A 14,842-nucleotide genomic window follows, 5' to 3' on the forward strand; every position below is an offset into this window, starting at 1 on the left:
ATGGGATATTAATATTGAAATGATGTCAAAGCTAATACTCTGCGTCTAAATTCGCCGATCGGTCTCGCATGAGCAACACGAATAAATTTCCTTTATCGCCTCTCGAAATTCTTAAATCCTCGTCTACGAAAGTCGTGTCTAATTTCCCTTTCGCGCTTTCCGGCGCGTTGATTTTAATCAACCCGCCGAACAATCCGAATTTCTTAAACTGTACATCCACGCTCGATTTCGTGGTTGGCGTTAACTCCGCGCTCACTTGGTTAAAAAATGGCGCGCTTTCGCTATTAAACGCTCGTAAATTCCTCGCGTCGATGGTTTGGTAAATCGGCCCAGACGGTTGAAAAATTTTCGGTTTCGTCAAGCCTAAAATCGACGCCGACGTCGTGTACATCAACTCCCATTTCCCGTTTATCTCCTCCGTTTCTAACGCGTTTTTACGTTTCTGCGTGTTTTCCACTTTTTGAGCCAGTAAGTCAATCTCTTCTTTATCCTCTTCGCTCGCGCTCGCGCCTCGCTCGACGGTTGCGATTTTGGATAAAAGCGCCTCTTTCAACTCTTCCACGTTCAATCTTTTATTACTACTACTACTACTTGATGTTGTGACAGCAGATTTTATCGTCTCTTCGACTTCCGAGGATTTCTGTTTCGCGAATTCCATCGCGTCTTCCAAGAATCCTCCTCTTGGTATTACTGCGCTTTTCTTCTTCCTAAAAGCTTTTCTTCTCGTGATGATGTTTCTCGTGTTGCTGATTGGATGAAGACGACGACGATGAACAGCAGAAGCACGAGTAAAAGGAGGAGGAGGATTAGCTCGGCTCTGCATCATCATCATCATCATCATCTAAAGAAGAAGACGGAAAGATTATTTTTTTTTGTGGAGTTTGTATGTTCCTATGCCGCACAAGCACAATCAAACGTTCGTCCTTTTTAAAGAACGAACTATCTAACTAAAAACGCACTCCGACGTCTCCACGAGCGACTTACTACAGAACCCACGCTTACCACCTGGACATATATCAGAATTACCGCATTTTCTCGCACAATTAGCTCTGGGCAAACCTTTCGCATTTGCCGGCGTTTCCGGGTGTTTCTCGTCGTAACAGTACCCGGGTTTGGGCACCGGATGCCAGGCGGTCTTGGCGCACACCAATCCGGGCGCGCAGTTTTTGCATTCTTCGTCACTTTCTTGTTGTAAACACGGTTCGCCCATTTTGTGCGTCGCGTGGCGTTCTTTCAGCCACATCTCTAACCGGTCGCCTTCTTTATCGTCTCGAAACGATTGACCTTCGTTTGGCGCTTCGCCGTTGTAATAGTGATAATACACGTTGCCTTTCCACTTGCGGAAGAAACCGTAGACTTTGACTTGGTCGCAGAGCTCCGTGGCTAAGAGTAAACCGTAAAACCCGTTGGAGACGACGCCTTTGTCGGTGTACGAAATAGCCAACTCGTGGAAGTCTGGGTCAATCGCGAACAATTTTTTCTTCACGTTTATATCGTCTTCGTGTTTGACTTTAAATCTCGTCCATTCGTCCAACGCGTCCGGGGTTGTGCAATGTTGCAGAACCATTTCCTCTTTCGTCTCCCTAAAGCCCATGTGCAATCTGTTCACTAATCTGTAATCCGTTCGCGAGCCTACTTTCTTCTCGAAGCCTTTGATAGGCCCCGCGTTTAAGCGAATAATAACATCCGCGCTATCAATCTCTTCACCTAAATCGTACGCCAACAACGTCCCTCCGTTGCCGATAACCGCGCACACGTTCTTCTTTCTAAAACTATTATTATTATTATTACTACTACTACTTTTTCTATTGCTCCTCGTCAATAACGTCAACCGTACCTCGTCTTCTTCCGGAATGACTCTGATCAAATCTCTCTTCGCTTTACCTAACGAGTAATGCTGCAACGTATCTCTCAACTTTTTCCTCGGAAACGGAATCTCTTCGTTCATTTTCCTTCTGCGTTTGTTCATCACGAACGACCCTTTGAACGACGGCTTCTTCGAATCTTCTTCTTCTTCTTCTTCTTCTTCTAACTGTCGTTTCTCCCCTAACTCTTTCAGTTTAGAAACCAAGTTCTCGTTCATAAACCCGAGCTGTTTAGAAGCGCCCGTACCGCTGCCGCCAATCCTGTGCTTATTATTATTACGTTTCTGATGATGGATGTTGTTGTTGTTTAGCAAAATCGACGTATTGTGTTCCTCCTCCTCCTTCTCGTTATCGTCGTCGTTATCGTCGTCGTTTTGCTGCTCATGTTGCTCATGCTGCTGCGCGTTGTTGTTGTAATCAACTTCATCATCATCATTCTCAATCGCGGGGGTGGCGACTTTGTTTCCCCGGAAAGAAGAAGACAAAGAAGAAGAAGAAGAGAGAAACGCACAAAGCAACGAGAACAAAAGAAAAGAGAAACAGCAGAGAAGGAATTTCGCTCGGTGTCGACGACGGCGGTATTCCCTTTTCGGAGGTGGTGCGCCCATTTTTATGAGTCTATTTTGCCGTCTTTGGATTATCTTGATGAAAGTGGAGAAAGACATTTTTTAATAAAATACGAATACGAGTTCACACTTCTTATTCTTCTCTACATTACAACACTACAACTGATCGTCTAAACCTCCTTTCGTGTTGTTCCTGCTCTTGACTAACTCGAAGGACTGACCGGGCGACATCGCGGTCGCACCAGCTCTGGGAGATGTGGCCATCAGTTGGACGCTGTCGCCTCGCGCGAGTTCTTCTTCGGAGAGGGAATACTCGTCACCATTTTTCTCCAGGTCGACGATGACTTGATGATGACTGGACCCGTTTGCTACTAAGGGATTTCTATCGCTATTCTTGTTATTGCCGCCGTTTTTGTCGTCGTCGTCGTCGTCGTCGTCGTCATCGTTCGAGAACTTGACGTAATTCATCTTCCCTTTCTTCTTTGAATCCGTCCCGCTCCGAGGAGAATTACCTAATATTCCTCCTCCTCCTCCTCCTCCGGCGCCTGCCACGGGTGAATTCGGTACCGACCCGTGTCCACCACGTCCCAGGCATCGATTAAACTTTCTCTGTATCCACTCCGTGTTGTTTTCTACGAACGTTTTGATGTCGTACAAAACGTCTCTGACGTCGAACAAATCGAACAAATTATCCGTCAATTTCCTTCTCGACATGGTCGAGTTCAACCCGATGTTATAGCCGCCCACCGGTCCTATTCCCCCGTCTGCTTTATATTCATCCGCCGGGAACGCGTATAAATGCAAAAGGGCGAAGAAAAACATCTCCACGCAAATTAAAAACTCTTGAATTGCATTCGCACAATCCGCCTTGTCGTAATCCGACCACGTCGGATCGATCCAATTCACCCTAATGATGCCTCGATTGACTAAAAACGCAATCAACACGGATTGCCAGAAACTAAAGAAAATGATCGCTTTAACGCTCGCAAACTTATAGAAAGGACTAATCGGCGCTAACTCTTCTCTCGTCGCCCGGTACAACAAAACTAAGCAATACATCGCCCAGGCTGCGCTCAAATTATTCACAAACGCCAAGTACGGGTACGACACGTACGGATTCATAATCTGCCCGTCGCCGTACACCCCTTTCGCTTCGGTTAAAAACGCAATCGACGCACAAAACGGTCTCAACGTCACAAACTGTATGATCCCGTGTCTACAAAACCGCACGAACGGCTCTCCTACCCTCGGTGGTCCTAATATAACGCTTATCGGCCATAAATGGTGCTGCCTAGGTTTCCTCGCCAACGCGTGTTCTAACCCGGGCACGCAAAACTCTTGCAAATACACCATGCAATACGTGTAAAAGTTCCAAACCACGTACGCTTCGTAACACTCTCTCACTGTATCTAAATAAATAGTCGCTTTCTTATATCTCAGCGCGAACCAACAATCAATCGCGTACACCGGTACCATCGCCAATATCCGAATAACGTGCCTTTGCAATTTCGGAGCTCGATAGTTTTCCAGATGTAAAATAACTTCGTAAAACGTAATCGGAATGGAGAGCATCGCAAAAACGCCCGCGATGAACCAGGCTATGTATAACTGTTCGTAATCGTGTTTGTGCATTTGGTACGCGACGACTGGGATGGCAATCAAAATCAAAAGATTGAGAATCACCCAGACTGTTTTTAAGATTTTCCTCAAGATTGTTCCAATGCTCCACTGATAGGAAGACGTTAACGGCGCGTTCGGGTGAATAGAAGAAGCATCCGACGATGAACCACCGGCCATTTTTACGTCGTTTACAACAACAACAACAACACGGAGCGCTTCTCTTTTTTCTTCTCTCTTCTATTTCTTCTCTTTCTTCTCTCTCTCGTTGTGCTTTGTTCGCACTTCTTTATTCGCGTGAATATTTATGAAATGAATTTAGACAGAAAGAAACGGCTAATTAGTGCAACAACAACAACAACAAGAAAATGTAAAACTACTACTACAACACTCTGAACCTCTTCATTCGTCTTTTAACTGTTGAATGCGAAAGTGATGATGAATCACATCATCAACTGGCAAACTTTTGCTTCAAATCTCTCTCGTCTATAATCGCGGTCTTCTTATCCTTCATGCTTTTACTTCTCGCTCGATTGAAATTTTCGTAGACGATATCCAACTGTTTTCGATCAACCTCTCGCATGCGCGAGAATCCGCTTTTCCGGGCTAAGCGAACGTCCTCGGCGGTAATGGACGGGACTTCGGTCGGGTTTGGGAGAGTAGGATCGAGTTTCAAAGCTTCTTCGTGCGCTTGAATCACGCGCGTGGCGGCGTTGACTGAGCAGTTGCTGAGTAAACCTTTGATGTCGGCGCCGGTGGAGCCGTTCGGCATTTCTTTCGCCGCGATGGCGCAAAGGTTTACGTCTGGGTCTGTCTTGATATTTCTGGTGAGTTTCCACATGATGTCGTATCGCTCTTTCTCCGTTGGCCAGTCTAAGAAGAGCAAGTTGTCTAAACGGCCCGGACGTAATAAAGCGGGATCCATCGTGTCCGGTCTCGACGACGTGGCGATGACGTACACTCCTCGTAACTCTTCGAATCCGTCAATTTCCGTCAACAACTGGTTGACTAATCGGTCCATGACGCCGGCGTTATCGGAGCCTCTTCGAGGACATATAGAATCAAACTCATCGAAGAATAAGCAGCACGGCGCAGCGGCGCGCGCGCGTTTGAATACTTCTCGAATGGCTTTCTCGGATTCGCCGATAAATTTGGACATGATTTCAGGACCTCGGACTTTTATGCATCGCATGCCGGATTCTGTAATCGCCGCGTGCGCGACGAACGTTTTCCCGACACCTGGAGGGCCATAAAGGAGGACATTCGTTTTCAGACGCAAAGGGCACTGCGCAAAAACTTCCGGAAACTGTCCGGGAAGAATCATGCAATCCTCGAGTAACTTTTTTACCCCTTCGTATCCACCAATGGCATTTAGACCACCTTCGATTGTATACACGGATGGATCCGTGAGATTTAAACCTTCGTCGCCGCTCGGTTTGATGTCCACTCGCGCTTTTTCGTAATCGTCTACCGTTAATGGGATGAACTCGTGATCTCCACCGTGTTTTCGCTTTTGAAACTCAGGATCTTCGTCTAAGTTTAACCGTTTGAACGCGTTTTGAATTGCGCGAGTGACGAGAATGTCTAAATCCCGTAAGTCGTATCCGATTGTTTTTCTGTCTTGCGCAATATCCTCCGCAACGTCCTCGGAGGTGGAAAAGTTCAAGCCGGCGGAAATTAACATTAAAGACTCTTTACGAGCGTCGTCTTCCATAGGTCCAATATCCTGAAACTTAATAAATACCTCTTGATCGAGCAAAGGTTTAGCCACGTTCTCTTTTTCTTGCACCGTAGCCACGAAACAAACGGTTTCCATGTTTACGCAATATTTAATCTCATCCGCGAGTAACGCCGCGATGTGATATGCGTCGTCCATTTCACCCGCATCTTCAGCCCCTTCTGGCTGTATTTTACACACCGCGTCTAGATCTAAAAGTAAACAAATAGCTGGTGCTCGCAAATGTGCCGCTTGTAACGCGTGTCGTAACGCTTTCATCGCTTTCCGAGGGTGCGTTGGTAAATCCTTACATTTCACTTCGACGACGCTCGCGTAACAGTTTGGATCGTTCGCGATGCTCCACGCGATGCCTTTCGCCAGCGGGTCTCGATGCGATCCAATAGGTTTACCGCAAAGCATAGAGCCTCCTGGGATTTGGAAACAATTTTGTTCATTTCGCATAATTTGGGCCTCCTCCCATAACGACACTCGCACGCGTTTCAAAACTTCAATCGCGACTTTCTTGTAACTCTCTCCGGGCGCGACGTCACCGAGATGTTTATACCGCCCGTATGAAGGCATCACGGACACGCCTAAACAAGGTTCGAGTAAATTCGCGTGCTCTTTCCTCGGGTCTAAATAAACAGTCGTTTTCCCGAGTTCTACCCTTACGCGCGAGTTTTCTTTCACGAGATCGTCACGAGTGATATAAATCAGTGGAATCGCGTCTTCGGATAAATACGTCGCTTTCCCTCCAATCACGCTAATGGTCACTTCAAAACTCGCGAACGGCAAATACCCTCCGCTTCCAATCTCATCGCTCGATAACAAGATTTTAGAATCCGAACTCAAATGCATGCCATCGTTACTAGTATTACTATCATTATCATTACTAAAACCATTTCGACTGTTGCCGATATCTCCGCACTCGCCAGAACCGGTATACTTCACGTGTGCCTCGAGCCAATCGAGAAGAACATGTTTGGCACCAGAATTACACGATTCCGGTGTAATCAAACGCAAATCAGATAATGCTTCCTCCTCTTCGTCATCGCTGTCGTAATCGCTTTCGTCCGTTGCTAAGACATTTAGATGACCCAAACCGAGCGCGATGCGTTGCGGAGCGGTGAGTTTTCTCGCGAGAATTTGAGCAGCCGTCAACGGTTTCGATTTTGGAAGTAGCCCAGTGTCGTTGAATATGGGATTCTTTCTATTTCTGTCCTCGGAATCGTCCGAATCGAATCCATCTGCTTCGTCCTCGCTGCTTGTTTCGTCGTCTTCGTGAATCTTGAATTTTTTCTTTTCCTTTTTCACGACGATCGGTCGAAGTTGAATGACAACTTGCGCGAAATCATCCACTTTTAACGGTTTTGGACCTCTACTCAACACAACCGTATCGCCTTGAACGGTTCCTAGAAGATTCATGATTGCTTTCGACAACGCCACGTGGCCTGGTCGTAAGTGTTCGTGCGAGGAATATTTTATTCGCACGAGCGCAGAGCGGTCGTTGCGAAATTTTTTCTCCTCCGAATATATTTTCACGCGACACAACTGGCCTTCTCGACAGGGTAACTCTTGCTCGTTTTTATCTTTTGACACTCGAAGTAACGCGACCCCACTTAACTCGCAATTGAAATCGTCGATAGTTGCATCATTCATAGCTTTAAAATCGCGATCTACTTTCACCGCGAGTTCATCCAAAATGTGATACGTCGGACTTTGCACGCGAGCGCAAAACGGTTTCATTTTTTCTTCTTCCTTCTCGCCGTCGTCGTCGTCGTCGTCGCCGTCTCGTAGCTCATCGCCCGTTACGTCTTCCTTCGCCGGTGGTGCGACGATGAGCTCGGTGTTCGGCGCTAATCGAACGACCGACGGAAAGACTTGACTATTTTTACTATTATTTTCGCTACTTTCTACGTAAGCTTCCACTTTCGTGCATTTCAACACGACCGGTTTCCCGCCCGCCTGGACACTTGAAAAAAACGGAAACTTCATTCCATCGTACGCACTCCCAAGTTGCTTCAACAGAGACTCTTCCACCCGGTCGCTTTGTGCGAACACAACGTCCCAATCGTCTTTTCGCATGGGTGAAACGTGAACAGCGGCTGCAATCGGCGCAAAAAAGACGGGCCAAACTCGGCACAAGTCTCCGTCTTCTAAACCTAAACATCTCGCTGCCGCGATTGGGACGTCCATAAATATCTGTCCTCCCAACTCCGACGTCGAGCCTGCCCAAGAAACGTATTTAATTACCGAGAATATTTTCTCTTTCTCGTGCGCGGGAATATCGTAAGGCGCGCCCCCGTTTCGATTATTATTACTACTACCACTCGTATGCGCGCCTCTCTCGATAACTTTCACTTTCATTGGTAACGGGAACTTTGGAGCTTTTACGAGCAAACTTTCGCACGCTCTCGACGGCAAACGAATAAAAGCGGAAGTATCGTGTATGAGCCGAACGCGAAGTTCCATCGCGTCTCGGATGTCTATTTTGTCTATCGAAGCGTCTATCCCGCCGCCGTCCGGATCGAGCGACGATTTCAACGCGTTCAAAAATCCTTTCATCATTTTGGTAAAACGCAGTACAGATGTAGTAACACTCTCCTTCTTCTTTTCTTCTTCGTGTTCTTCTTCTTTTTACATGCGTTTCCCGCCTTTGCCAATTTTCACCACCGGTTTCTGTTTCTTCGGTCTCGGACCTTTAATTCCGTCGCCTTTTTCCGTCCCTTCGGGTGCTTTAATCACGCGCAAAGTCCCACCTGAACTCGTCGCTCTTCTCGCAAACTCTAACTCGTTCTTCAAGTTCACCTCTCGAGTAATTTTTATGGACGCTTTCAAGTTATCCGTCAACTTGTTCGTCTTCTTAAGAAACTGGCCTTTTCGAGTTTCGATGCGTTTCCCGTGTCGGTTTTTCGCGATTTGTTTCTTTTTAAAATTCAAAGCCGCGAGTTGTTGCGACGCAGAGTTAGACGAGCTTTGTTTTTTCTTCTTAAACGACGATGATTGCGGCATTTATATATGTACACTTAACGATGATGATTTTGGTGGTAACTTTGGTGACGACTTCTTCTTCTTTACTTCTTCTTGTGTCTTCTTCTGAGAAAAGAAAAGTTGCAAAGGGAAAAAAATCGTCGTCGATGAATGAACTTTTTTTAATGGCGAGAGAGACAGACTTGAGTTTTTCTTCTCTTGCAATGTGAGAAAGAGAAAGAGAAACTTTTGTATCTGTATCTCAAAAACGCATTTTTTTTTCATTTCCTCTTCACTTTCTCGCGCGCGCATTTGCGCGCATTTGCGCGCATTTGCGCGCATTTGCGCGCATTTGCGCGCGCATATAATATCACTTTTTTTTTGCGTGCGCGCGCGCACGCGCGCGAGAAAGTCACACGCATTGCTATCATCGATAGACCTCTATCGATGATAGTGGGTGGAAGGGTGGGAGCTCTTTTCTTCATCGTTTGCTTTCTTTCTGTTTTAGAGATACAAATCGAGCGTTTTTGTATCTCTCCTCCCGCATGCATGGCAGATTGAATGAATGAAAAGAGCTGGGAAAGAACGGACAAAGGGGGTTCGAGTACGGAGAGTTTTGACTTGCGCGGGCGAGTTTCTCTCCTTTTTTGTGTTCTTTTCTTTGTCGTCGTGTTATTGCATATCTTCTCTCTTCTTCATCGAAGAAGAAGTCAACGACGACTTTACATGGAGGAAAGAGCATTTTTTGGGAAAGAATTCCAAGCCTTTCATTTTTGAAAAAGGAGTTTCAGTACCGTTGGGGGAGTTTGTATCGATTAAAATCGAGAGTTCTCTCCTTTTTTTTTGGGATTGATTTTGGATGGAAAACATGTTTTTGGATTGCAGAAACATGTGACAACACAACGTCTCTCGAGCATCCATTTGCGATGCTCAGCCTATCATGACACTCGGCTCTCATGAGATCGATCGAAGAAACTTTGATAGGTGAAGTACGTTGATTTTTGATTGAAATATATATACCATATGTGTTTAAGTCCATATGCGTATTTTAGTCGGCGGCACTACTAAAACCCGTTTCAAAGTCTCAGTCCTGCTGAGGCGAAGTCTTATGTTTCCATGAGACGGCGTGGTGGACCGTCGCGACTCCGTTCCGCGGGGCTCGAAACAAGCTTTTTGAAACCAACATATCACCCGCCACATTCTTTGTGGCAAGTTTTAGAAAGTTGTAATTCCTAGTTTGACTGAAGTTTTTTTCTTCTTTTTGACGGCTGCTGCTGTTCTGAAATCCCCTAATAAAAATTATAGAGACGAACCAACTCTTTAGAACCACACAAACACACACACACACACACACACTACTATTATACTACTACTACAAAGACGACGACGATGTTTGGACGCGCTACTTTTCAACGCTCTTTTACTCCTCCTCCTCCTTTCGTAGTATTCAAAAACAACAACGCCTTTAACAGAAAACAAATGATGAGAACAAAAACGAAGACAATAATTATTGAATCTCGAATCCGTCCTGGTAGGCAAGTCGAGCAAAGAAAATTTCGCATGGAACGAGAGAAAGAGTCGATTGGGATTTACGAGTACTTGGAGACGATTGGGGTGGCAAAATCGGCAGCGTTGAGAGTTATGTCGCAAGCGACGATGCAATTTGAAGCCGAGAGAGCAAAGATGGGGATGACACTCGATGGGTCGGTGAAATTCGACGAGAACGAAGTCAGAAAAGTGGTGGAGTTTTTACAATCGAGAGATATACGAGAACAACAGTTGGGGGGATTAATCACGAATTTTCCGTCCGTGTTAGCGTACGACGTGGAAACGAGATTAGAACCACTTTTTGTGTACGTGGAGAAGGAGTTGGGGATCACCGGGACGGATTTCGCGAAGGAGGTGCAACGACGACCGAGTTTGTTGGGATTGAGAGCCGACGAAAACTTAGCGAAAATGGTCGGGTATTTAGAATCAACCGGGAGCACGCGGGAAGAGGTTGTAGAGTATTTGATGAAAACTTTATAATTAGTTAGATATGTATAGAGTGTGTGCGTGTGTATATATATGTATATGTTTTGTTCTTTCGTTGATACTCTGTATTAAAATCAATTACGCTTCTTCTTAAAATCAATCTTCGTTTTTGTCAACCGGCGCGTCGAGCTCCGTGGCGATTTCCTTCACGAGTTGGTCTCTATAGTCTTCAAAGTCGCCGTTGAATTTCGTCACCACGCCATCATCGACGACCCAGATTTCACTCGTCTCGTCGTCTAACACTTTGGAACAAATGTGCGCGTCGTGGGTGATGAGAACGACGCCACCTTCAAACGCAGTCAACGCGTCCGCCAACGCGTCGATGGATTGCATGTCCAAGTGGTTCGTTGGTTCGTCCATGAGCAAAATATGCGGGTTCGATAACGAAATCGACGCGAAAACGACTCGAGCTTTTTGACCACCCGACAATTTCACGATCGGTTGCAAATGGTTGTGTCCAGGCAAACCAAATTTCCCCAAGATTGCGCGAATGTCGTGGTCTTTGTAACTGCCCCCGTCTGCCCTTTTGTACTTTCTTTGTAAATAACTCACCGGCGTTTCGTCCATGGCTAAAACGTCCACGAAATGTTGCGAGTACCGACCGATGCGCAAAGCGTGCGACCGTCTCGAATCCCCTTCGGTTGGGTTTAAGTCTCCGGCGAGCAAATTCATTAAGGTTGATTTCCCGGCGCCGTTTGGCCCAATAATCGCGACGCGCGTTCCCATATCGATGCCTAAATCGATATTATCCAAACTGAAACCTTCCAAACCGGGGTACCGAAACGAGCAATCTTGCAAAGAAATCAACGGCGGATTTAATTCCGTCGGCTCTGGGAAGTTGAACTCGACGTCGTAATCGTTCCATTTCGTCGGCGCTCTCGCGGTGTTCAAAGCGTCGTCCGCGTCGTCCATCATCCCTTTGTTCTTCTTCTTCTCGTTCTTTTTCATCGCATCCTTCTTCGCCTGGGCCGTGATATCTTCCTGCTTCTTCTTGTTCGATTGTTGCTTGGCTTGTTTGATTCTTTTTTCGTACTTTTCAAACTCTTTGTTCGCCTCTCTGCGTCTTTGCTCGTACATCTCTTCGAAGGATTCAAAGTTTCCTTTGTATTGATCGAGTTGGTGGTCGTGCAAATGAATGATATCCGTCGTGACGCCGTTTAAGAAATCGCGATCGTGCGAAACCACAATCAAAGTTTTCTTCCAACGCATCAAGTACTCTTCTAACCAAATGACCGCTCGTAAATCCAAGTGATTCGTCGGTTCGTCCAACAACAAACACGTCGGTTCGATGAATAAAGCTCGAGCTAAGGAAATCCGCATTCTCCAACCGCCGGAAAAGCTCTTGGTCGAATTGTGCATGGAAAATCGATCCGGGCCTTTCGTTTCGCCTTTCTTGACGACAGTAAAACCTAAACCGTGCAGAATCTTTGACGCTCTCGCCTCCGCGGTATCGTCGCCTTTCAGTTTCAGCTGGTCGTACGTCTTCGTCAACGCTTGCGACGCGTCCATCTCGGTCCCGGTCTCTTCGTCTTTGAACGTCAACTGGTTCATTTCCTTAATTAAAGCTTCATTTTTGCTCTCGTCCGCTTGCGCCATCTTCTCCATCAACTGCTCGTACTCCATTTTCTTCTGTCTCAACTCCATGAGTTCCACGTCGGCGGCAACCACGGATTCCAACGCCGTTCTCTCGTCGCCGACGACTTCTTGCTCCACCAACAAAATGTCAATAAATTCCGGCACCGGAATCTTACGCCTCGCTAATAACTTCATCAACGTCGTCTTCCCGGTCCCGTTCGGCCCAACGATCCCGTATCGTCTCCCGTGCGCGATCGTAATGTTCGTATCCGTCAACAACGGCTTCCCTCTCACGGAAACCGAGAAATTGTCAATCTTGATATCGCGCGAGTTTGCCATTTGCGCCATCGCTTGGTCATCCATAGCCGGTAATCGAACGTTAAACGCGTCGTCGTCGTCTCGCATCGCCTCTTCTTTCGCCATCGCCTCTTTCCTCGCCATCTCGATCTCTTTCTTCCTCGCTTTCGCGGCTTCCTTATCCGAAGGTCCGTCGAACGCGTTCTTGGTTAAATCTCTCTCCACCTTTTCTTCCACGTCTTCGTCGTCCGAGGAGGACGGTAAGTCCATCCCGGCTAAGTAATCGTTTTTGCTCCCACCCTTCTCCTGCATCATCATCCCCACCGGCGGGCCTCTCGACTTTTGCTTCTTCTCTTTCAAAGCAGCCTGTCCACTTTGTTGTTGCTTCGACGCTTTCGCCGACTTTTCTTTGCGCTCGTCTTTTGATTTCCCATCGGATGATGATTTCGCCGCTTTTCTCGCCGCTCGCTCCTCGGGAGTCTCGTCCCTCTTCTTATCCTTTTTCTTCGACGCACCTTCTCTCTTCTCCTTCTCCTTGCGCTTCGAGCGCTCCTCCGCAGTTTCGTCCTTCTTTCCTCCCATCTTTATTTTATATGTGTGTTTTTGTGCGGGAAAGAGATTTTTGAAAGAGGGCCAACCAAGGCTTCCAACAAAGCGAGAGGTATCGTGGGACGAGCGCGTGTATTACTAGTAGTAGTACGTTTAATATTTGCAAACAATCTCTTTCTTAAGCGGCGGAGAAGAAGTTCACTCTTCTCACCCCGGCGTTCTCAAACAAGGTCGTCCACTCCACCGCTTTCTTCCCTTTGACTCCGGCTAAACACACGACGCACTTGTTATGTTGCAAACGCGTTTCGCCGACGATATTGGCTCTAGGAAACGCGCCGCCGGAATTCTCAAAGTCCTCCTCCCCGGTGGAAGAAGAAGAAAGCGCGGAACGAATCGTCAGGGAGTGGTAATCGACGATACCGTCGGGGTCTTCGTTTACCGAGGTTATGATTTTGACGCCCCCTCGCTTCCATCGTTCGATTTCGTCCACCGTGATTGGTAAGCGACTGGTAGATTCCGCGAGAAAGAAAACAGTCACGGGAGCTATGGAAGCGTGCGCGAGTAACGCCGGCGACGAGAGTAGAGATTTCGCGCACGCGAAACCTTCGGATTCTTTCGCGACAATCACGATGGGAACTTTGATTGTATCGGACATCATCGCGTTATCCAACGTCTTTTCGTTTGAAAACAGCGGGTTGGAAAATCCAAAGCCTCGCGGATTGGAAATTTTCATCTTCGCCTGCGGCTCTAATTTCGCTAAGTGTGCCTCCTCCTCTTTTTTACCATCGACGATGAATTCTGCTTTCGTATACGTCGACGCGCCGGGCGATTGCTTTCTCGCCATGTGTAAATTCGTCGGCGATTGCGCGATGGGCAGTTTGTGCGTTAATCGGCCGAGACTCTCGTCCACGACGTCCTCCCTCAACCAATCTTCTTCTTTAAACAGCTTAAATTGTGCGCTTTGTCCTGGAAACTTATACCGCAACAACCACTCGCTCTCAAAATCTGCTTCATTTTTCACGTATCCACCGTCAATTGTGGAATCTCGCGTCGTGTGCGCGTGCGTCCTCCCCGTCGTCGTCTTCCCGTTTGCCTTTTCTTTGTTCATTTTTAACTGTTTCGACATTCTGCTCATCGTCGCCACGTCGTCGTCGATTTCCACCGTCAGTAGCCGAAAACTTTCGTCCGGAGATATCGGTTCGTTTGAGAGTATCGTGCAATTGAAGTATTCGTTTTGTGTTTTTGTCGTCGTCGTCGCCTCGTCGGAGTTGTTGTTGTCGTTATTGTTATCAGAAGCAAAAGTTTTCTTTCGTCGCAGATGAACTCGATGAGGTTGTTGTTGTTGTTGTTGTAAAAGTTGACTCCTCCTTCGAAGAAAACCTCCTCCTCCTCGCAGTCGTTCCGAAGTTCGAACGCGTAATAATAAAGACGACGACGACGTCAAAGAAGAACCACTTACAGTCATCTCTCTCTTTTAACCTCTCGAGCAAGAGCGTGTTTGTGTTGTTGTGTGTGTGTGTACTCTTTCTTTCCGAGAAGAGATATAAAAAAAGAGAATAAAAAAGAGAGCTGTCTTGTCTCTCTTTTTTTCCTCTTTTTGTTTTTTTGTGCCTCTCTCTTCGAAAGATACATATTTTTGCATTGAAATTTCT

The 14,842-nt window shown here is 46.7% G+C and overlaps 9 protein-coding genes across 9 annotated transcripts; 1 reads left to right on the top strand and 8 right to left on the bottom strand.

The window, feature by feature from the left end:
• Nucleotides 1-31: 31 nt before the first annotated feature.
• On the bottom strand, nucleotides 32-823 carry Bathy02g00320 (predicted protein; the record flags this gene model as incomplete). The annotated part of the gene is made up of 1 exon (XM_007514877.1): nucleotides 32-823. The coding sequence occupies one exon, from the start codon at nucleotides 821-823 to the stop codon at nucleotides 32-34; it is 792 nt and encodes a 263-aa protein (XP_007514939.1).
• Nucleotides 824-943: 120 nt separating this feature from the next.
• On the bottom strand, nucleotides 944-2,530 carry Bathy02g00330 (type 2 lactosamine alpha-2,3-sialyltransferase; the record flags this gene model as incomplete). The annotated part of the gene is made up of 1 exon (XM_007514619.1): nucleotides 944-2,530. The coding sequence occupies one exon, from the start codon at nucleotides 2,528-2,530 to the stop codon at nucleotides 944-946; it is 1,587 nt and encodes a 528-aa protein (XP_007514681.1).
• Nucleotides 2,531-2,587: 57 nt separating this feature from the next.
• Bathy02g00340 (predicted protein) lies at nucleotides 2,588-4,228 on the bottom strand (the record flags this gene model as incomplete). The annotated part of the gene is made up of 1 exon (XM_007514673.1): nucleotides 2,588-4,228. The coding sequence occupies one exon, from the start codon at nucleotides 4,226-4,228 to the stop codon at nucleotides 2,588-2,590; it is 1,641 nt and encodes a 546-aa protein (XP_007514735.1).
• A 271-nt stretch (nucleotides 4,229-4,499) lies between these two features.
• Nucleotides 4,500-8,333, bottom strand: Bathy02g00350 (unnamed protein product; the record flags this gene model as incomplete). Its single annotated transcript, XM_007514715.1, has 1 exon — nucleotides 4,500-8,333. One exon carries the CDS (start codon nucleotides 8,331-8,333, stop codon nucleotides 4,500-4,502), a length of 3,834 nt encoding a protein of 1,277 aa, XP_007514777.1.
• Nucleotides 8,334-8,402: 69 nt separating this feature from the next.
• On the bottom strand, nucleotides 8,403-8,777 carry Bathy02g00360 (predicted protein; the record flags this gene model as incomplete). The annotated part of the gene is made up of 1 exon (XM_007514761.1): nucleotides 8,403-8,777. One exon carries the CDS (start codon nucleotides 8,775-8,777, stop codon nucleotides 8,403-8,405), a length of 375 nt encoding a protein of 124 aa, XP_007514823.1.
• Nucleotides 8,778-9,522: 745 nt separating this feature from the next.
• On the bottom strand, nucleotides 9,523-9,774 carry Bathy02g00365 (unknown protein; the record flags this gene model as incomplete). The annotated part of the gene is made up of 1 exon (XM_007514662.1): nucleotides 9,523-9,774. One exon carries the CDS (start codon nucleotides 9,772-9,774, stop codon nucleotides 9,523-9,525), a length of 252 nt encoding a protein of 83 aa, XP_007514724.1.
• A 350-nt stretch (nucleotides 9,775-10,124) lies between these two features.
• On the top strand, nucleotides 10,125-10,763 carry Bathy02g00370 (predicted protein; the record flags this gene model as incomplete). The annotated part of the gene is made up of 1 exon (XM_007514685.1): nucleotides 10,125-10,763. The coding sequence occupies one exon, from the start codon at nucleotides 10,125-10,127 to the stop codon at nucleotides 10,761-10,763; it is 639 nt and encodes a 212-aa protein (XP_007514747.1).
• Nucleotides 10,764-10,865: 102 nt separating this feature from the next.
• Nucleotides 10,866-13,223, bottom strand: Bathy02g00380 (ATP-binding cassette sub-family F member 1; the record flags this gene model as incomplete). The annotated part of the gene is made up of 1 exon (XM_007514553.1): nucleotides 10,866-13,223. One exon carries the CDS (start codon nucleotides 13,221-13,223, stop codon nucleotides 10,866-10,868), a length of 2,358 nt encoding a protein of 785 aa, XP_007514615.1.
• Nucleotides 13,224-13,368: 145 nt separating this feature from the next.
• On the bottom strand, nucleotides 13,369-14,655 carry Bathy02g00390 (unknown protein; the record flags this gene model as incomplete). The annotated part of the gene is made up of 1 exon (XM_007514409.1): nucleotides 13,369-14,655. The coding sequence occupies one exon, from the start codon at nucleotides 14,653-14,655 to the stop codon at nucleotides 13,369-13,371; it is 1,287 nt and encodes a 428-aa protein (XP_007514471.1).
• Nucleotides 14,656-14,842: the final 187 nt, after the last annotated feature.

This window comes from Bathycoccus prasinos (genome assembly GCF_002220235.1).
Source record: "Bathycoccus prasinos genomic : Chromosome_2".
Classification (NCBI taxonomy): domain Eukaryota; kingdom Viridiplantae; phylum Chlorophyta; class Mamiellophyceae; order Mamiellales; family Bathycoccaceae; genus Bathycoccus; species Bathycoccus prasinos.